The 22,560-nt window shown below is 40.1% G+C and overlaps 2 protein-coding genes across 7 annotated transcripts in view; one reads left to right on the top strand and one right to left on the bottom strand.

The window, feature by feature from the left end:
- Positions 1–22,560, bottom strand: part of RSU1 (Ras suppressor protein 1) — a 249,472-nt gene that overhangs the window by 225,737 nt on the left and 1,175 nt on the right. The window lies entirely within an intron of this gene.
- Positions 8,122–8,474, top strand: LOC125753053 (cytochrome c oxidase subunit 7C, mitochondrial-like). The gene has a single exon (XM_049097353.1). It carries the CDS (start codon positions 8,125–8,127, stop codon positions 8,344–8,346), a length of 222 nt encoding a protein of 73 aa, XP_048953310.1. The 5' UTR covers positions 8,122–8,124; the 3' UTR covers positions 8,347–8,474.

Raw genomic sequence — 22,560 nt, 5'->3', positions numbered from 1 at the left:
GGTAACAGCAGACCTCTCCACAGAGACCTTGCAGGCCAGAAAGGGCTGGCAGGATATATTCAGGGTCCTAAATGAAAAGAACATGCAACCAAGGATACTTTATCCAGCAAGGCTCTCATTCAAAATGGAACGAGAGATAAAGAGCTTCCAAGACAGGCAGCAACTGAAAGAATATGTGACCTCCAAACCAGCTCTGCAAGAAATTTTAAGGGGGACTCTTAAAATTCCCCTTTAAGAAGAAGTTCAGTGGAACAATCCACAAAAACAAGGACTGAATAGATATCATGATGACACTAAACTCATATCTCTCAATAGTAACTCTGAATGTGAACGGGCTTAATGACCCCATCAAAAGGCGCAGGGTTTCAGACTGGATAAAAAAGCAGGACCCATCTATTTGCTGTCTACAAGAGACTCATTTTAGACAGAAGGACACCTACAGTCTGAAAATAAAAGGTTGGAGAACCATTTACCATTCGAATGGTCCTCAAAAGAAAGCAGGGGTAGCCATCCTTATATCGGATAAACTAAAAATTTACCCCGAAGACTGTAGTGAGAGATGAAGAGGGACACTATATCATACTTAAAGGATCTATCCAACAAGAGGACTTAACAATCCTCAATATATATGCCCCGAATGTGGGAGCTGCCAAATATATAAATCAATTATTAACCAAAGTGAAGAAATACTTAGATAATAAATACACTTATACTGGGTGACTTCAATCTAGCTCTTTCTATACTCGATAGGTCTTCTAAGCACAACATCTCCAAAGAAACGAGAGCTTTCAATGATACACTGGACCAGATGGATTTCACAGATATCTACAGAACTTTACATCCAAACTCAACTGGATACACATTCTTCTCAAGTGCACATGGAACTTTCTCCAGAATAGACCACATACTGGGTCACAAATCGGGTCTGAACCGATACCAAAAGATTGGGATCGTCCCCTGGATATTCTCAGACCATAATGCCTTGAAATTAGAACTAGGGATCCCTGGGTGGCGCAGCGGTTTGGCGCCTGCCTTTGGCCCAGGGCGCGATCCTGGAGACCCGGGATCGAATCCCACGTCGGGCTCCCGGTGCATGGAGCCTGCTTCTCCCTCTGCCTGTGTCTCTGCCTCTCTCTCTCTCTGTGACTATCATGAATAAATAAATAAAATCTTTAAAAAAAAAAAAAAAAAAAAAAAAAAAAAAAAAAAAAAAAAAAAAAGAAATTAGAACTAAATCACAACAAGAAGTTTGGAAGGACCTCAAACACGTGGAGGTTAAGGACCATCCTGCTAAAAGATGAAAGGGTCAACCAGGAAATTAAGGAAGAATTAAAAAGATTCATGGAAACTAGTGAGAATGAAGATTCAACCGTTCAAAATCTTTGGGATGCAGCAAAAGCAGTCCTAAGGGGGAAATACATCGCAATACAAGCATCCATTCAAAAACTGGAAAGAACTCAAATACAAAAGCTAACCTTACACATAAAGGAGCTAGAGAAAAAACAGCAAATAGATCCTACACCCAGGAGAAGAAGAGAGTTATTAATAAAGATTTGAGCAGAACTCAACGAAATCGAGACCAGAAGAACTGTGGAACAGATCAACAAAACCAGGAGTTGGTTCTTTGAAAGAATTAATAAGATAGATAAACCATTAGCCAGTCTTATTAAAAAGAAGAGAGAGAAGACTCAAATCAATAAAATCATGAATGAGAAAGGAGAGATCATTACCAACACCAAGGAAATACAAACGATTTTAAAAACATATTATGAACAGCTATACGCCAATAAATTAGGCAATCTAGGAGAAATGGACGCATTCCTGGAAAGCCACAAACTACCAAAACTGGAACAGGAAGAAATAGAAAACCTTAACAGGCCAATAACCAGGGAGGAAATTGAAGCAGTCATCAAAAACCTCCCAAGACACAAGAGTCCGGGGCCAGATGGCTTCCCAGGGGAATTCTATCAAACGTTTAAAGAAGAAACCAGGGATCCCTGGGTGGCGCAGTGGTTCGGCGCCTGCCTTTGGCCCAGGGCGCGATCCTGGAGACCCGGGATCGAATCCCACGTCGGGCTCCCGGTGCATGGAGCCTGCTTCTCCCTCTGCCTATGTCTCTGCCTCTCTTTCTCTCTCTGTGACTATCATAAATAAATAAAACTTAAAAAAAAAAAAAAAAGAAGAAGAAACCATACCTATTCTCCTAAAGCTGTTTGGAAAGATAGAAAGAGATGGAGTACTTCCAAATTCGTTCTATGAGGCCAGCATCACCTTAATTCCAAAACCAGACAAAGACCCCACCAAAAAGGAGAATTACAGACCAATATCCCTGATGAACATGGATGCAAAAATTCTCAACAAGATACTGGCCAATAGGATCCAACAGTACATTAAGAAAATTATTCACCATGACCAAGTAGGATTTATCCCCGGGACACAAGGCTGGTTCAACACTCGTAAAACAATCAACGTGACAGATCATATCAACAAGAGAAAAAAACAAGAACCATATGATCCTCTCAATAGATGCAGAGAAAGCATTTGACAAAGTACAGCATTCATTCCTGATCAAAACTCTTCAGAGTGTAGGGATAGAGGGAACATTCCTCAGCACCTTAAAAGCCACCTATGAAAAACCCACAGCAAATACCATTCTCAATGGGGAAACAGTGGGAGCCTTTCCCCTAAGACCAGGAACACAACAGGGATGTCCACTCTCACCACTGCTATTCATCATAGTACAGGACGTTCTAGCCTCAGCAATCAGACAACAAAAAGAAATAAAAGGCATTCAAATTGGCAAAGAAGTTGTCAAACTTACCCTCTTCACAGATGACATGATACTGTACCTAGAAAACCCAGAAGACCCCACCCCAAGACTGCTAGAACTCATACAGCAATTCAGCAGTGTGGCAGGATACAAAATCAGTGCCCAGAAGTCAGTGGCATTTCTATACACTAACAACGAGACTGAAGAAAGGGAAATTAAGGAGTCAATCCCATTTACAATTGCACCCAAAAGCATAAGATACCTAGGAATAAACCTAACTAAAGAGGTAAAGGATCTATACCCTAAAAACTACAGAACACTTCTGAAAGAAATTGAGGAAGACACAAAGGGATGGAAAAATATTCTATGCTCATGGATTGGAAGAATTAATTTTGTGAAAATGTCTATGCTACCCAGGGCAATTTACACGTTCAATGCAATCCCTATCAAAATACCATGAACTTTCTTCAGAGAGTTGGAACAAATAATCTTAAGATTTGTGTGGAATCAGAAAAGACCCCAAATAGCCAGGGGAATATTGAAAAAGACAACCAAAGCCAGGGGCATCACAGTGCTGGATTTCAAGTTGTACTACAAAGGTGTGATCATCAAGACAGTGTGGTACTAGCACAAAAACAGACACATAGATCAATGGAAGAGAATACAGAACTGAGAAATGGGCCCTCAATCTATGGTCAACTAATGTTCAACAAAGCAGGAAAGACTATCCACTGGAAAAAGGACAGTCTCTTCAGTAAATGGTGCTGGGAAAATTGGACAGCCACGTGCAGAAGAATGAAATTAGACCATTCTCTTACACCATACACAAAGATAAACTCAAAATGGATGAAAGATCTAAATGTGAGACAATTTTGATGGAAATCAAAATCCTAGAAGAGAACACAGGCAACACCCTTTTTGAACTTGGCCACAGCAACTTCTTGCAAGATATATCTAGGAAGGCAAGGGAAACAAAAGCAAAAATGAACTATTAGGACTTAATCAAGATAAAAAGCTTCTGCGCAGCCAAAGAAACAGTCAACAAAACTAAAAGACAACCTACAGAATGGGGAAAGATATCTGCAAATGACATATCAGATAAAGGGCTAGTATCCAAGATCTATAAAGAACTTATTAAACTCAATAGCAAAGAAACAAACAATCCAATCATGAAACGGGCAAAAGACATGAACAGAAATTTCACCAAAGAAGACACACACATGGCCAACAAGCACATGAGAAAAATGCTGCACATCACTGGCCATCAGGGAAATACAAATCAAAACCACAATGAGATACCACCTCACACCAGTGAGAATGGTGAAAATTAACAAGACAGGAAACAACAAATGTTGGAGAGGATGTGGAGAAAGGGGAACCCTCTTGCACTGTTGGTGGGAATATGAACTGGTGCAGCCACTCTGGAAAACTGTATGGAGGTTCCTCAAAGAGTTAAAAATAGACCTGCCCTACGACCCAACAATTGCACTGCTGGGGATTTACCCCAAAGATACAGATGCAGTGAAAAACCGAGACACCTGCACCCCAATGTTTATAGCAGCAATGTCCACAATAGCCAAACCGTGGAAGGAGCCTTGGAGTCCACCGAAAGATAAATGGATAAAGAAGATGTGGTCTATGTATACAATGGAATATTACTCAGCCATTAGAAATGACAAATACCCACCATTTGCTTCGACATGGATGGAACTAGAGGGTATGGATGCTGAGTAAAGTAAGTCAATCAGAAGGACAAACATTATATGGTTTCATTCATACAGGGAATATAAAAAATAATGAAAAGGATTATAGGGGAAAGGAGAGAAAATGAGTGGGAAATATCAGAGAGGGTGACAGAACGTGATAGAGTCCTAACTCTGGGAAACGAACAAGGGGTGGTGGAAGGGTGGTGGAAGGGGGGTTCGGGTGACTGGGTGACGGGCCCTGAGGAGGCACTTGATGGGAAGGGCACTGGGTATTTATACTATATGCTCGCAAATCGAAGTTCAATTTAAAAATATACAAAAAAAAAAAAAAGAAAGAAAGAAAAGAAATCAATTACAAGAACAGAACTGGAAAAAGCCAAATAACTGGAAGCTAAATATGTTACTAAAGAAACAACAGGTCAACAAAGCTATCAAAAAGGAAATCCAAAAATACCTTGACACATACAAAATGGAAACATTCAAAAATCTATGGAACATAACAAAAGCAGTTCTAAGAAGGAAGTTTACAGTAATACAGATGTACCTCAAGAAACAAGAAAAATTTCAAATAAACAATCTAACCTTACACCTAAAGGAACTAGAAGAACAAACAACAAAGCCCAAAGTTAATGGAAGGAAGAAAATTATAAAGGCCAGAGTGGAAATAAAGGAAATAGGAAGAAAAAAAATAGAAAAGATGAGTATATCTAAGAGCTGGTTTTTGAAAAGATTAAAAAAATCTGTTAAACCTTTTCCCAGAGTCAAAAAAGAACAAAGAAAAAAAGAGAGGCCCCAAATAAATAAAATCAGAAGTGAGAAAAGTTAAAACCAACACCATAGAAATACAAAGGATTATAAAAGTCTACTATGAACTGATATATGCCCACAAATTAATCATCATAGAAGAAATGCATAAATTCCTAGAACTATACAATATTCAAAGACTTGATTTAAAAAAATAGAAAATCTAAATAAACCAATAACTCATAAGAAAATCGTATTGGTAATCAAAAAAACTCCCAAAAACAAAAGTTTAGGAACAAAGAGCTTCTCAGGAAAATTCTACCAAACATTTATTTAAAGAAGAGTTAGTAGCTATCCATCTCAAACTATTCCCCCCCCCCAAAAAAAAGAGAGAGAGAGAAGAAATGGTTGCAAGTTCACTTTACAAAGCCAATATTCCCGTAACCAAACCAAAGACACTACAGAAAAAGGAAATCAGTACCAATAACTGGTGAACATAGATCCAAAATTCCCAACAAAGTGTTACTAAACCAAATTCAAAATACAATAAATAAATTGTACACAATGATCAAGTGAGATTTATTCCAGCCATGCAAGGATGGCTCATTATTTGCAAATTAATTGATATACAATAACAAAACAAAGGATAAAAATCCTATCATCTCAACAGAGGAAGAAAACTCATTTACCAAAATTCAACACCCATTCATGATAAAAACTCAACAAAATGGAAATAAAGGCATAACAGAGGCCAAATATGACAAATCCACAGATAACATCATACTCAAAGGTGAAAATCTGAAAGCTTTTCTTCAAAGATCTGGAGCAAGACAAAGATGCCCACTCTCATCACTTTTATTTAACATAGTATTGGAAAGTCCTAGCTACAGTAATCATGTAAGAAAAAACAAAGGGCATTCAAATTTGGTGAAGAAAAAGTAAAACTGTCACTACTTGCAGATAACACAACATAGAGAACTCTAAAGACTACACCAAAAAAACTATTAGAATAAATAGGTTTAGCAATGCTGCAGAATACAAAATTAATATACATATATCTGTTACATTTCTATACACTGATAATGATCAGAAACCGAAATTTTAAAAGCAATCCCATTTATAATTCCATCAAACAGAATACATAGAAATAAATTTCACCAAGAAGCTGAAAGACCTGTACTCCAAAAACTATAAGGCGTCAATGAATACAAATAAATGGAACAATAGACCCTGTTCATGCACTGGAAGAATATTGTTAAAATGTCCATTCTACCCAAGGTAATCTACACATTCAAATGCACTCCATATGAAAATAGAATAGCATTTTTATCAGAACTAAAACAAAGAATCCAAAAATTTGTGTGGCGCCACAAAAGGCTTCAAAGAGCCAAAGCAATCGTGAAAAGGAGAAACAGGGCTGGAGTCATCATTCTCCCAGATCTCACACTATGTTACAAAGCTATAGTGATCAAAACAGAATGGTCCTGGCATGAAAACAGACACAACGAGCAATGAAACAGAACAGAAAGCCAAGGAATAAACTTATGCTTCTATGGTCAAATAATTTACAATGAAGTAGACAAGAATATACAACGAGGAAGACAGTCTTTTCAATAACTGCTATTAGGAAAAACTGAACTACATGCAAAAAAATTAAACTGAACCACTTTTTTACCATATAAAAGATAGATTCAAAATAGATTAAAGGCCTACATATAAGACATGAAACCATAAAACTCCTAAAATAAAACACGGTCAACTTCTGGATCTTTCTTCCTAGGCAAAGGCAATGAAAGCAACAATAAGCTATTGGGACTACATCAAACTAAAAGGCTTTTGCAGAAAGAAGGAAGCCATCAACAAAACAACAAAACAAAAAGGTAAGCTACTGAATGGAAGAAGATATTTACAAATGATATATTCAATACAGGGTTAATATCCAAATTAGAGAACTCCTACAACTCAATACTAAAAACAATCTGTTTAAAAAATGGATAGAGGTCCACAATAGACCTTTCACCAAATAAGACATATGGATAGCAAACAGACATATGAGAAGATGCTCAACATTACCGATCATTAGAGAAAAGCAAATGAAAACCATAATGAAGTATCACCTCACAACTGACAGAATGGCTAGTATCAAGAAGACAAAAAAAACAGCAAGGCAAGGATGTGGAGGAAAGAGAACCCCCCTTTCACTGTCCGTGGGAATGTAAACCGATGCAGCTGCTACAGTAAAGTGTACAGGAATTTCTCAAAAAATAAAAAATAGAAATATCATATGACCCAGCAATTCCAATTCCAGGTATTTACCCAAACAAAAACTAAAACACTAAGCTATATGCACCCCCATGTTTATTATAGCATTATGTGCAACAGACAAGACTTGAAAGCAACCTAAGTGTCCAACAGATAAATTTGCAATTGTATGGTAAAGAAGACGTGACCTAAATATATATAAGAGAATATTATTCAGCCATAAAGAAAATGAATTTTAGGGGTGTCTGTGTGGCTCAGTTGATTAAGTATCTGCCGTCAGCTCAGGTCATGATCCTGGGGTCCTGGGATCAAACCCCACGTCAGGTTCCCTGCTTAGCAGGAGAGTTGGCTTCTCCTCTCTCTGCCCCTTCCTCAACTCATGCTCGCTCGCTCTCTCAATAAAATTTTTTTAAAAAATGAAATTTAAAAAAAAAAATGAAATTGTGCCATTTACGTCAACATGGATGAGCCTAGAGGATATTATGCTAAGGGGGGGTATCAGTCAGACAGAGAAGGCTAAATACCATACAATTGCAAATATGAAATCTAAGAAACAAATGAACCAACAGAACAGAAACAAACTTGTTACGAATACAGAGAACAAATTGGTGGTTGCCTGATGGGCATTATTGACCTTCAATAATGGTCCCTCGCAGGACCTTCAGCGGAGCTATGTTGGGACAGAGCATCCGGATGTTCACGACCTCTGTGGTCTGTAGGAGCCACTATGAGGAGGGCCCTGGAAAGAATTTGCCATTTTCAGTGGAAAACAAGTGGAGGCTACTACTTATGATGACTTTGTATTTTGGATCTGGATTTGCTGCACCTTTTTTTATAGTAAGACACCAACTGCTTAAGAAATAAGGATGTTTTAATTGATCCACTAAACAGATGTGAAAAGGAACATTTTAAGAGGTGCAGTCTCTGAAAAATGGATCAAACTCTTGAATTCAACATACTCATCATGTTTGTAAATAAACTTATGGCATGAATCTTAAAAAAAAAAAAGGGAAGTAAGGGTGTAAACTTTCAGTTATAAAATAAATAAGTCACAAGGATGTAAAGTGCAGCATAGACAATATAGTCAGTAAGATTGTAACAGTTTTGTATGATGACAGATGGTAACTAGACTTACCATGATCATTTTGAAATACACATAGATGTTGAATCACTATGTTGTACACTTGAAACTAATATTGTATATCTATATACTTCAATTAAAATTAAATTAAAATGAAGAGCTCTAAAAAGAAGAAATTCAAAGGCACATAAGAACAAATAAAACAGGTAACAGCTTATAAGAAATAGAAAGTAAAGTGGAAATTTCCAAAAACAAAGAGATAAAGAGGATCTGAGAGAAAATAATAAACACTAAAAATAGGCAAGATCAACACACATGAAAAAAGCCTAAAGAAGAAAACACAAAAGGAAAATATAAATAAATATATATTAAAAACCATGATTTGAAAAAAAAATCCCTGAAATAAAAAGATTAAAACTTCCAAAGTGCAAATATAAAGAACACACCATATACCTGGGAAATAACCCACGAAGACCCATAATAGGGTATAAATAAAATTACTGGACTTACAGGAGAAATAAAAATTCTTTACAGCATCTTGGAAAAAAGGAGCTATTATTTACATAGGAAATAAAATGAGGTTATCATCAGACTTTTGGACAGTAATAGTTTATGCTAGAAAACAGAATGCATTTGAAATACTTCAGGAAAGGAGCTCCTGAAGTGGCTCAGTCAGTGGAGGGTCTGCCTTTGGCTCAATGAGGTCATGATCCCAGAGTCATGGGATCAAGCCCGCAATCAGGCTCCCTGCTTCTCCCTCTGCTCCTCCCCACTGCTTGTGTGTTTGCTCTCTCTCTCTCTCTCTCAACTAAATAAAATCTTAACAAACAAAAACAAAACAGAAACACACACACACACAAAAAAAAAAAACCCTCCAGTAAAGAAACTGTGAGTCTTAATATCCAATTTAACTTACCTTTAAGTAAGAAGGATACAAACATTTATCTATCATGAACAGGCAAAATGCCCTGGAAATATTCATTTTTTGGCCCTTCCTATAAAATCTATGGGAGATGAGGCTCAGACAATCAAAATAGCAAGACAGACTGGCCTGAGAAGTGGTGTAAATGTATACAAGTATAAAATACCTAGGTATCTGTATACCTAAGGGCAGATGACAGTTTAACAAAGAGTGTATAATAATGGATATATGCACTAAAAGTTCAGATATGCCCATGAATTTAAAAATAGGGAGCCATATTATAAGAATTATAATAAGAGTTGTATTATTAAGAATTATTATAAGAGTTGTATCTGGTTGTATCTGTATCCAGTCCAGCACATAAAGAACTTGGAAGTCATCACTTCCATCTTCACAACAAGAAAAGCACTGATTAAACAGAAAAGAAGCGACCCTTCTTCAATACATTAGAGAACTGAGGTCAGAGGGCAAACCACCATATGGAAAACTGCAGAGACAGGTGGTCAAGAATCACAGCTTCCCAGCAGCAGAAACAGCCACTAGAGACAGCAACTGGTAGGAACACTTACAAGGTACTTGACTAATTTTAACAGTTTGTTTATAATTACAGCAATGTATTGGTTGATTATTGCTTATGGATATATAAAATGAATGACAGCAATATACTAAGTGACAAAAGAGGAATGAGGATACTATTCACTAACTTAAAAAGATATATGCACCCCTATGTTTACTGCAGCATTATTTACAATAGTCAAGATATGGAAGCAGTCCAAGTGCCCATCAATAGACAAATGGATGTAGAACACACACACGCACACACACACATATACACCTACACCCATGAATCATTACACAGCCATAAAAAAGGATGATGTTATGTCATTTGAGACAACATGAAGGAACCTAAAGTGTATTGTGCATGCATCCAACAACAGAGCATCAAAATGCATAATGTAAAAGCTAACAGAGCTGCAAGGAGAAACAGGAGAATCAACTATGGTACATGGACAAATCAGTAACTGACAGGTCCAACAGGCAGAAACACTAAGCAACATCGATCAACCCTCCCTGACATTTGTAGAATACTTCATCATCAGAATACATCAAGAGAATACACATTCTTCTTAGGCTCACATGGAACATATACCACAACAGACCCCTTTCTGGAGCATACAACACACCTTAACAAAAAAAGGAGAGAGGCACCTCATTGGCTCAGTCAGGTAAGCAGCTGGCTCTTAGCTTTGGCTCAGGACACTCAGGGTCCTGGGATCAAGCCCTGTGTTGGGCTCTGCACTCAGCAGGGAGTCTGCTTGAGGATTCTCAGATTCTCTCTCCCTCTGCCCCCTTCCCCAACTCAAGCTCACGTGCTCTAAATAAATCTTTCTTAAAAATTTTAAGTAACAAGAAATCACGGTCATCTGGGTTAGTCAGATAAGGGTCTGGTTCTTGGCTTCAAATTGGGTCTCGAGTTCTGGGTTATTAGTTCAAGCCCCAAGTTGGGCTCCATGCTGGGCCTGAACCCTACTTAATAAAATAAAATTAAAAAATAAAACAGAGGGCAGCCTGGGTGGCTCAGCAGTTTAGCGCTGTCTCCAGCCTAGGGCCTGATCCTGGAGACCCGGGATTGAGTCCCACGTCGGGCTCCCTGCATGGAGCCTGTTTCTCCCTCTGCCTGTGACTCTGCCTCTCTCTCTCTCTCTCTCTTTGTCTCTCATGAATAAATAAATAAAAATCTTTATAAATAAATAAATAAATAAATAAATAAATAAATAAATAAAATGAGAAAGGAAAAACAAAAAACAATCAACCCTACACACACACACATCAAAAAAACACAAAAACAGAAATCATATGATGTATGCTCTTGGACCACAATGAAGTTGAACTAAAAAAATGGTAATAGAAAAATACCCAGAAAATCCTAAAATATGTGGAGATTAACAACATACTTCTAAATAACACATGGGTCAAAGAAGAAATCTCAGGGGAAATTTAGAGTATTTTGAACAAATGAAAATGAACTACTAGTAAAACATGTGGAATCCACCAAAAGCAGCACTTACTGGGAAGCTTATGGCATTGATGCATATATCAGAAAAGAATGAACATCTAAAACAAGTAATCTAAGCTTCCATTTTAGGAAACTAGAAAAAGGAGCACAAATTAAATCCCAAGCAAACAGAAGAAAAGAGATAATAAATACATACATACATACACATACATACTAGAGCAGGAACCAAGAAACTGAAAACACAACATCAATAGATAAAATCACTGGGACCAAGAGTTGAAAGATCAATAGTTGATAAACCTCCAGCCAAGTTGGCCAGGAAAAAAAGAAAAAAGACACAGAAGCACAAATTACTAATATCAGAAATTAAAGGAAGGTCATCACTACTGATCCCATTAATGTTAAAAGGAATAATAAAGGACTATGAAGAACTCTATATCCCCAATCTACAGATGCAATGTAATCCCAATTAAAATCACCGCAAGTTTATTCTGTGGATATAAATCAACTGAAGTTTGTAGAAAGACAAAAGACCCAGAATAGCCAATAAAATACAGAAGAAGAAAAACAAGCTCAGAAAATTGACACTCCCCAACTTCAAAATGTATTATAAAGTCACTGCAATAAAGACAATGTGGAAAAGAAAAAAAAAAAAAAAAGACAGTGTGGTACTGGTGAAAGAACAGATGGATCAATGGAGCAAAAGAGTGCCCAGAAACAGATCCACACAAATACAGTCAACCAACCTTTCACAAAGGAGTAAAGGCAATTCAGTGGGGAAAAAAGTATCCTTTTTCCACCTGTGCTTGAAGAACTAGACATTCATATGCAAAAATCAAAAGGAATCTAGCCGCAGAACTTAAACCTTCACAAAAGTTAACTCGAAATGTATCACAGATCTAAATGTAAAGTGCAAAACCTTAAGACTCCTAGAATACAACACAGGAGAAAATCAAGGTGGCCCTGGATTTGGAAATGGCTTTTTAGATACAATGCTAAACTCACTATCCAAAAACAAAAAGGTAGCTAGACTTCACTGAAATTTAGAACTTCTCCTTTGTGAAACATAATGGTAAGAAAATGAAAAGGAAAGCCACAGACTGGGACCAAAGTCTCACAAAATAAATATCTAAGACTCTTATCTAATATACACAAATGACTTTTAAAATTCAACAACAACAACCCAATTAAAAAAAGGGCCAAAGAACTTAACAGACACCTCACTGAAGAAGATATACAAATGGCAAATACGCATACTGTCTACAACAGATGCCATTACGGTATCAGAAATTAAAACTACACACTTATTAGAATGGTTAAAATCCACATCACTGACATCACCAAATTCTGGCAAGGAGAAACAGAAAAAAACTCTCACACATCACTTGAGGGAACACAAACTGGTATAGCCACCTCGGAAAACACCTTGTCACAGTTTCTTATTAAACTAAATATACCCTTTCTTCCCATATGATGGAACAACTTCCTTGGTATTTACCCAAACGACTTAAAAAACTATAAACACATGAAAATCTGTACATGGATGTTTAGAGCAGCTTTATTCATTACTGCCCAGACTTGGAACAACCAAGATGCCCCTCAGTGGGTGAACAGATAAGTAAACTGTGGCACATGTAGACAATGGACCATTATCCAATAATACAAAGAGATGTAAAAAACAAATGAATAAAAACCAAAAAGCAGATCAGTCCTATAAATACAGAGAATAAACTGACAGTTGCCAGAGGGCAGGGGAGTGGGAGATACAGCCTCTCAGTTATGGAATAAAGTCACAGGGATAAAAGATACAGTACAGGGGGTGGTCACCGGTGGGGGGGCGGGGGGGGGGGGGAGACGGGGACTCAGTCGCTTGAACATCGACTCTTGATTTTGGCTCAGGTCATGATCTTAGGGTCATGAGATCGAGCCCCACATCGGGCTCTGTGCTGATTGTGCAGCCTGCTTAAGATTGTGTGTGTGTGTGTGTCTCTATCTCCCTTCGCCCCTCCCCCACCCCATTCCCACTCTCAGAAAGAAAGAAAGAAAGAAAGAAAGAAAGAAAGAAAGAAAGAAAGAAAGAAGCTTTTAAGTTTATTGCTTACATGAACAGAGGAAGGTAAACATTAATAAAATTAATTAATAAAGTAAAGATTAATAAAATTAATTAATAAAAGTACAGCACAGAGAATATAGTCCATGATACCCTAAGAGTGGTGTATGGTGACAGACGGTAGCTATGCTTGTGGTGAGCACAGCGTAAGGAACACAGAAGTTGCATCACCATGGTGTACACCTGAAACTAACATAACATTGTATGTCAACTATACTCAATTTTTTTTTAGATAATAAAAAGATATGAGCCATCAAGCCAAGAAAAGACACAGAGGAACCTTAAATGTACATCGTTGAGGGAAAGAAGGCTTTCTGTAAAGATTACATACTTTCTGATTTCAACTGTATAACATTCTGGAAAAAAAACAAAAACACAGAGACATAAAATTTCAGTGGTTGCCTAGAGTTTGCAGGGAGGTAATGAGGGAGAGAGAGAAATAAGTAGAGCACAGGGGATATTTAGGGCAGTGAAACCATCGTGTATGACATGATACATTTGTTAAAACCCATAGAATGTTATAACACGGAGAAAACTATGGACTACAGTTAATATAAATATGGACACTGGTCCATCAATTTTAATAAAGCACCACATTTATGCTAGATGTTAATGATAGGGGAGACTGCCTTAAGAAATAGTCTAATAAAAACAAAAATGGAAAGGGACAAGCATATACACAAAACAACGGTTTTCAGCAGTATCCGTGGTAATCTTAGGATTGACAACTGTGTCAATCAGAAACCCTAAGATATTCTAGTTCCATCATTTTCTGTATTCCTGAGAACCAGGATCTCAGCATGGAAGAAAGGCAACAGACATGTAATGTGGAAGAAGGAGAAGCCTTGCGTTCCTATATTTGAACTGGAACTCATTAGATATTTTATCTTTAAAAACATGGTTTTCTTAGCCCTGTCCATTTAAAAAGTCCTAAAAACCACAAACAACACTGTCAGTAGTCACTCAGTGTACTCTTGCTGAATTAGCTGTTTCATCTTTGTCTGTACATGTGCCCATCAAAAATGTTAGAGACATGGGGCAAGACAGCACAAGCTAAGAACAGAGTTCCTAAAGTCTGACTGCCTCAGTTCAAATCCTGGCTCTGTTTCTTATTAGTTGTGTGACTGGAAGCCAGTTAACTTAAGTTCAGCTATAAACTGTACAATGAGGATGATGACAACAATCATAACAAAACTGTGGGATCCATGCTCGGTGGTAAATCTGCTTGAGATTACCTCTCCCCCTCTCCTGCTGCCCCTCCCCTGCTTGCACATGCTGTCTCCCTCCAAAATAAAATAATCTTTAAAAAAAAATAATCCACAAGGAAAGCTTAGTACAATAACCTGGCACACAATAAGGAATGTGTTTGTGCATCTGTGTGTGTATTAATATGCTATGTACATACAGCATATTTTAATTATATTATTATTTTTAATGCTTCTAATAAAGAATGACCAATTGGAAGGATACAAACATATAACAGGTTAAATAGGTATCTTCTTCATAACCTGAGGGCCTAAATATTTACAGCTCTGAAAAAAAATCAATTTACATATGAACATTTGCAAAACAATCCTTCGTGTACTGTGGTTGCAAAGCATATTACCATCCTCTGGTCTGCGAGGCCAAGACCCCTTCCCAATTACCTGGTGTTATGTTTGTCTTTCATCTGACTCCGTTTAGCTATAAAATTATAAACTATTCTGACTTCAGAGAAATAATTAACAGATAGGAAGAGAAATATAGTAAATGTAAAGGTTCTTTCTGAAGTACAGATAGATCATAACTAAAGTTAACATTTCATGTAATTCAGGTTTATTCTATTATGAGAACCAATGTTTCCCCCCAACACAATCTCTCCCGCACCATAAAGTATTTTAAGCTAATGCTCTGTTTGAGGACAGAAAAAATGAACTTGTACACAGTATAAAAAGATCTTACAGCTTATCATTAAATTCAGTTATGATTAATGGTTTTTCAGAAAACCATAAAGAAAGGGGGAGGGTCACACTGACCAGGTAAAACAGTAAGCCGCTTCTAGTGCTTTCTTCAATCATTAAGAAGTTCTGCAACAGTATGATAAACCTGTTTCCAAGCTGGCAGGGCTGGCTGAATGACACGATTATTTGCTTGGCACAGGGTTTGTAAAGAACCCTCAAACTGAAGGCCTTGAGGTCAGGCCCGTGGCCCCAGGCAGCCCCGAAAGAAAACCACCACTCTTTACCAGGGGAGCCAGCCCCTTGCTGCACCCTAGGAGTACAAACCGACGTGGCACCCGGTTACAGAAAAGAAGCCTCAAACAGACTTCAATGTGAACCCCTGAACTAGCTCCTGAGCTAACTGTGGGGCCCTGGGGCTCTAGGGAACTTTCTGCTTTCCCATCTGTAAAACACGGACAGTGATCGGCTACATCAGACAGTCATATCACAAAAGCACAAGCACCCGTGGGGCAGACACACACTCGCCCGTGTATCCTTCAGAACCTCTCAGGCAGGTGTTAAGAGCTGAACTGCGGGCCCCTATAATCTGTATGCAGAAGCCCTAACCCCCGGCTTCTCAGAATGTGACTGTGTGCGGGGACAAGACTTCTAAGGGGGGGGGGGGGGGGGAGTTAAAATGAGGCCCTTAGAGTGGACTGTGGTCCAAGCAACTGGCATCCCTCTGAGAAGAGGGGAGTGGAGCCCCGGGGAAGGCCCACGGGCTGCAAGCCGGGGAGGGGGCCCGGGGACCAGGCCTGCCCCAGCTGGGAGAAGTAAACGCCTAGGCCACCTCCCCACCCCCCGCTGTGGTATTTTGTAGGAAGCCCCCAGCCCACTAATAAGGCAGAGAGTGCTTTACCCTTGCGTGTCTTCCTGGCCTCCCCAACACCTCACACCCAAAATACAGGCCAACGTTAAAGATACTCTGAACCAGACAGAACCTAACAAAGGTGAGGTTTCTTTTCTTTTCTTTCTTCTTAAGATTTTCTTTATTTATTCATGAGAGACAGAGAGAGAGAGAGAGAGTCCAGGCAGAGGGAGAAGCAGCTCCCTGCGGGGAGCCCAATGCAAGACTCGATCCGGGGACCTGGGATCAGGCCCTGAGCCAAAGGCAGATGCTCAGCCTCTGAGCCATCCAGGCACCCCTAAAGGTGAGGTGTCTTTGTGAGCTTCATGCACGAAGTACCATAAAACAGGGTATCTGCACCCAAAGGAGGAGCCTGAGGAGAAAGGAAGCAAAACCACCCAGGCAGCCGCAGAGGGGAGAGCGGGGCGGGATGGGGTGTGCAGGCTCCCGGGGAAGCTCCGAGCAAACCACACGGGCTCAACACCGACCCCTGCCGGCCAGGCACCTGACCTATACAGACTGCTCCTCACAAACACCTTTATGTTCTTTTGCTTTTAAAAAAATTAAAAAATAAACCAACCCGTGCAAACCTGCTATTCAAGGAAGCGAAGGTGATGCAAAGAAATCATCCCTAGCTTTTTCTTGGTAATAGTAGATTTCATATATCTAGTTCAAATTTCTTTGAACCAGCTTTATGTAAATTTACAGAAAGAGGTGGCAGGATTATTATCCATAATATCCATACCAATTCTAGCACTGATTACCACAATTAAGAGCTGGGTAAATGGCAAAGCAGTGGGTGTTACAGTTTCTGATGATAAAAATCTAACGACTTCAGATTCATTAGACAGCTTATAGGTTTTCTTAACATAGCAAATACTAATTTATCAATGGACAATCTAAAGATTCAGTATGTAGGAAACTCCCAAAGAAACTTGGCTTGGACAGCACTCATCCTGAAAACAAATGATAATAATTACAACAAATAGCTTTTGGAGGATATATGGTATTTTACTTAATAACTGAAAAATGTCCAACATTTTTTTTAAGATTTTATTTATTTATTCATAAGAGACAGAGAGAGAGAGAGAGAGAGAGAGAGGGAGGGAGGGAGGGAGAGAGAGAGAGAGGCAGAGACACAGGCAGAGGGAGAAGCAGGCTCCACGCAAGGAGCCCGATGTGGGACTCAATCCCGGGACTCCAGGATCATGCCCTGGGCCAAAGGCAGGTGCTAAACCACTGAGCCACCCAAGGATCCCCTGGCCAACATTTTTTAATGGCTGTCCTTCTCAACAGCCACAAGCATACAACTAAAATCCTATGAAATGTCCCAGCCACCTCCCGCATTGTCCAGGGCTCAGAATTTGCCACGTGAGGCCCCTGTTCTTCCTCCTGGCCCTGTCACGCCAGACATGCCCTTCTAACTTCCCAGGGATCCTCAATGAGGTGAGGAATGAAGAGCTGGGTACCCAGACATAATGAAATAGAGAGAGAGCAGGCAAAGGCCACTGGAGAAGCAGCATTACCAAGAATTCTAAAAATTAAAGAGATCCTGTTTTGCATTTTTTTACACAGATAAAACAGATTTTTATTTTTATTTAAAGATTTTATTTATTTATTCATGAGAGACACAGAGAGAGAGAGGCAGAGACATAGGCAGAGGGAGAAGCAGGCTCCCTGCAGGAAGCCTAATGCAGGACTTGATCCCAGGACCCTGGGATCACACCCTGAGCTAAAAGCAGATGTGCAACCACTGAGCCACCCAGGCGTCCTGATAAAACAGATTTTTAAAACACAAGTAATAGTGTATATTAAGACTAATAATATGTGCCATGGTACTGAAAGTTTGTGTCCCCCTAAAATTCATATATTGAAACCTACCACCCATCTGGGATGGTATGAGGTGGGGCCCTTGGGGGTGACTAGGTCATAAGGGAATGGGACAGGGAATGGGATTAGCGTCCTTATAAAAGACACCTGAGCAGGGTCCCTTACCGCTTTCACCCTGTGAAGACACTGAGGACACGGTGGTCCATGAGCAAGGAAGCAAATCCTCACCAAACACTGAATCTGCCTGTGCTTGGATCTTGGACTTCTAGCCTCCAGAACAATAAGGAATACATTTCTGTTGCTTATCAGCCACCCGGTCTATGGTTGTTACAGCAGCCCAAGCGGACTGAGACATGCCAGATGCCATACTAGCTGCCTGACAGATAAATTTATCATTGCCAGTTTATAGATGAGAACCAGAAGGCACTGAAAAGTTAAGTGACCGGCCCAAGGTTACATACCTAGTTAAAAAAAAAAAAAAAAAAAAGGCTGCTTACAAAAAAAGAGGCCATGGCTGAGATGTCCTATCATGGCTGAAATGTCAAATGACTAAAAAAACAATAAAAGCTCATTTAGTAGTTCAGTCACACCAAAGGGGGCACAGCAATTCTTATTTTTATTTCCTATCTGGATGAGACATTTTCAGTGTTTATACGGCCCTAAAATCAAAACTAGAACGCGGAGCAGTTTGTATCATGTTCCTGATTGTCATGGGCCTTCCCTCTGCGGAGGTGGGGTGCATCCGTGAAGTGGGGTCGGGGGAATCCTCTCCACTATGCCTCCCACCCTAGCTCCCCACAACTCCTAAGTGCAAGCAATCCTCCTTCAGTGAACGTTCTCCAAGCACTGTACCAAGCACAGAGGGAACAGAGGCGCGCACACCACTCCCGAAAAGATACTTAAACCAGGCTGCATGGGATGGTGGGTTACAGTTAGCACTGGGGGAGCTTCTCAGAGGAGGGGACACAAGAACGGAGCCCTGGCTGGGTAAGCCATTCCATCCTTCAACAGCCACTAATTCACAAAGGGTGGAGGAGGCTGTCTGGGGAGGAAAGGAGAAAGCACTTCCTGGGCCAAGGTAATACTACAGGTTCAAAAGCACAAAAGCAGGCATATCCGTGCAACTTAGGAAAATAAAAAAGGAAAGGTCTTACTAAAGATCAGCACCAACATGACAGGGTCTTGCAGCTCCTTTATCTTTCCTCAAAGACAGTCTATCTTGATAAAAATTCCCATATATATATACACACACACACATACATATACATATATATATATTCCTAACAGGATGACGACTTGCAGGTTGAACAGGCCTTTTGAAACAGCCCTTCCAGAAAACCCGTGATTACATCTGTTGATTATTTTGCCCGGTCCTTTAGAAGGACTGCTGCCTCAAAGGTAGTTTATTTTTCCTTTTTTTATAATTTATCTGAAAGATATTTTAGTCCAACCTGAGGGGGGAAAAAAGACTGATAAAGGTTTGACTATCCAGAGAGCAATAAACTTGAAGAGATAAAAAAAAAAAAAAAAAAGTCACAAAAGACTTAAATAAAAGAAATGAAAAAAGTCTCCCTGGCTACTAATGGGATTCTGGGCTCCCACAGAAGCTGATTACAAGACCCTTCAGAAGCAGCTTTATCACCCAGGTGAGGACAGCTGCAGCGTGGCACAGTTCCGCCGTGAGATCGCTTCAATAAGGAGAACAAAATTGCTACCATCACTCTTGGAACCGTTAAGGAGAACGTGTGGGCAGATGTCATGCCGTGTCGGGGGAAAAAATAGGAAAGAAAATAAAGTGAGGGGTTAATGTCAAAGCTACAGCAATCTACACCTTTAGGAATCCTAGGCCAAAGGGCCAAACGTGCCAGGATCCATTAAGCCACCGCAGAAAACACCAACACAGGACACGAGTGCCTGACCCGGTCTCATTACCATGCTCTCCTTGGTCCAGACCATCAACTGTCGGAACTGGTTACATCTGAGGCTTACTGGGCGGGCTGTGTCTGGATGTTCCTAGTAAAGTTAATGCTCACGACATGCCCACCCTGTAGCAGGCACAGTGCTGGGCACTTGACATGCCCTTAGCGCTAACCCAGTCCTACGGAGTGGGTACTTAGGTTTCCCCTTGACGATGAGGACTCGAGGCTCAGAAAGGTTAAGCAGCTTCTCTAAAGCTACCCCCGCTGGTAAATACTGTACTCTTCTGCCCCTTGGGGTGGGGCTGGATGGAAAACTGTAGAATCGGTCTGATGTCTGTCTCCAGCCTGTGAAGTTTCCCCATCTGAAAGCTTCTGGTACCTGAACTCCTGAAAACATTTTTTAAAGGCCATTTACTGTCTCAGAGAAAGTGAAGCGCTGCATTTATATGACACAATTCTCCCAAGCAAAAAGACCATTCACGTGCTTAGAATAAGAACAAAACTTCTAATATTCTTTTCAAAACTCAATTCTTATCTTTTGAGACTCTAAACAAAGTAAGGATAATGGAGAGAAAGCTTGAGACACGATAACCATTCTCTATCCATGCAAGTGGACTGTTCCCTGCGTTTCACCTTCATACTAAGACACAAAACCTGATGGTTACAGCTAAAACTTCACTAGTAAAGAAATGAGGGAATTCTTATGCTCTAGTTTATGTAATCACATCAAATATTTCAACATATGAGATATTAAAATATATAGAGTAAGCATTCTGTGCACTACCAGTAAATGAGCCCCAGTTGAGGAATGGCCTTCAGAAGGCATCCTGGAACCTTCCAGGCTCCAGGAGTCCAGAAGAGAGGGAATTTCAGCAGAAAGCAGCCACTCTTTGAGTCTACGCACACCACAGAAGCTGAAGAAAGTCCAATCTCCAAACTACCCAGGAAGCAGGCTTGTTCTTCCTTATGCTACTTCTCCGGGAGAACACAAGAAAGATCTTGCTTTTTACCACCTACTATTACACCGGAAACATCTTTCTCAGGAAGCAAGTGGCTATCTTTTCTCCTTCAGTAAAAGCCAAGGCTTCAAAGAGATAATGCAAGGGAACCAAAATAGCCAGGCCACAATCCTTACTTATAAATATTACATAAAGAATTCTCTTCAAAGCCAAAGGCTATGAAGTTCCTCTGCAGAGATGAGGAGCAGACAGCCATGGGGCCAAAAGTACAGTGGAGCCAGGCCTCCTGCTTGCGCTCACCATCCTTCATTACAGCAGAGCGCCCCATGATCGCCGCGACCTAGGCAGAGCCAGAAGTGGCAGCGCAAGCACACATCCAGCCTGGCTGGCGGCTGCCAACCCAGCCCCCAGAGCCCGCAGCTCTGCTGCTGCCACCAAGAAGCCATCACCACTTGGGAGAGGCCAACTCATCTCAAGAAGGTAACATGCTAATTGGTTCAAAAGCTAAAGCTCCGCAGCAGGAACCTTCCTAAGGGTTACCGAATGCAAACTGTCTAGGACTTCTAATCCCCTTTCCTTTTGCAGAGATGCATCAAGAGCCCCAACCCAATCTGTCCTGGGCACAAACCACGGATTCACAGTAAATTTGACTCTGCTCTCTCCATGCCAAACAAGCAATGCATCACCTTTTAGGATCTCCTGAACATCTCTCCTCCTCCTCCAATGTCACATCCTGGTCTGAATCTCAGCAACTCCATCCACCCAACATTTCTGAGCACCTACTGTATGCCAGGCCCACTACCAAGAAGGCATTTATGAGTAATACACAGCAACATTCCCCCCCAGTCTCCAACGCGGGTGAGAGACATCTGGATTAAGAACGGATCACAATCCCGGGTAAGCAGAGCCATGAAGCAAGGCATGTCCACCTCCACAGAGGAGGGGGTGACTATTTGCTTGACACCAAAAGAGAAGTTTTCACACGGGCGATGGCATCTGGGCTGATTCTTGACAGATAAGTAAAAGGATCTGGGGGAAAAAGAGAGGAAGAAAACAATACTTCTAAGGCACAAAGACCTGAAAGACACTGCCCTGGTTCAAGAAGGGCAATCCGTTCAGTATGGCGGGAAGAACAAATGCATGGATGAGATAGGAACTAAGGTAGGCTTTGGCCAGATTCACAAAGGCTCCACATGTCACGCCAAAGAACTTGGAGCATCACTGTTGCTAATGAACAATCAGAAGTGTTTAAGGGAGAAAGTCCAAACTGAGGCCACACTCGGCCTGAAGAAGTGTTTAATTTCACCTGCGCTTTTCAGTACTGGAATTAGTTGCCAATGTCTAAAAAATTAAGAAATTTCATGTAAAAACCTAAACTCTTGCCTTCCTGAAAACAACAACTATGGCAACACTA

This window comes from Canis lupus, chromosome 2 (assembly GCF_003254725.2).
Source record: "Canis lupus dingo isolate Sandy chromosome 2, ASM325472v2, whole genome shotgun sequence".
In the NCBI taxonomy this organism is placed as follows: domain Eukaryota; kingdom Metazoa; phylum Chordata; class Mammalia; order Carnivora; family Canidae; genus Canis; species Canis lupus.
The sequence above is the reverse complement of the archived record's forward strand: the minus strand, read 5'-3'. Positions and strand labels throughout refer to the sequence as shown.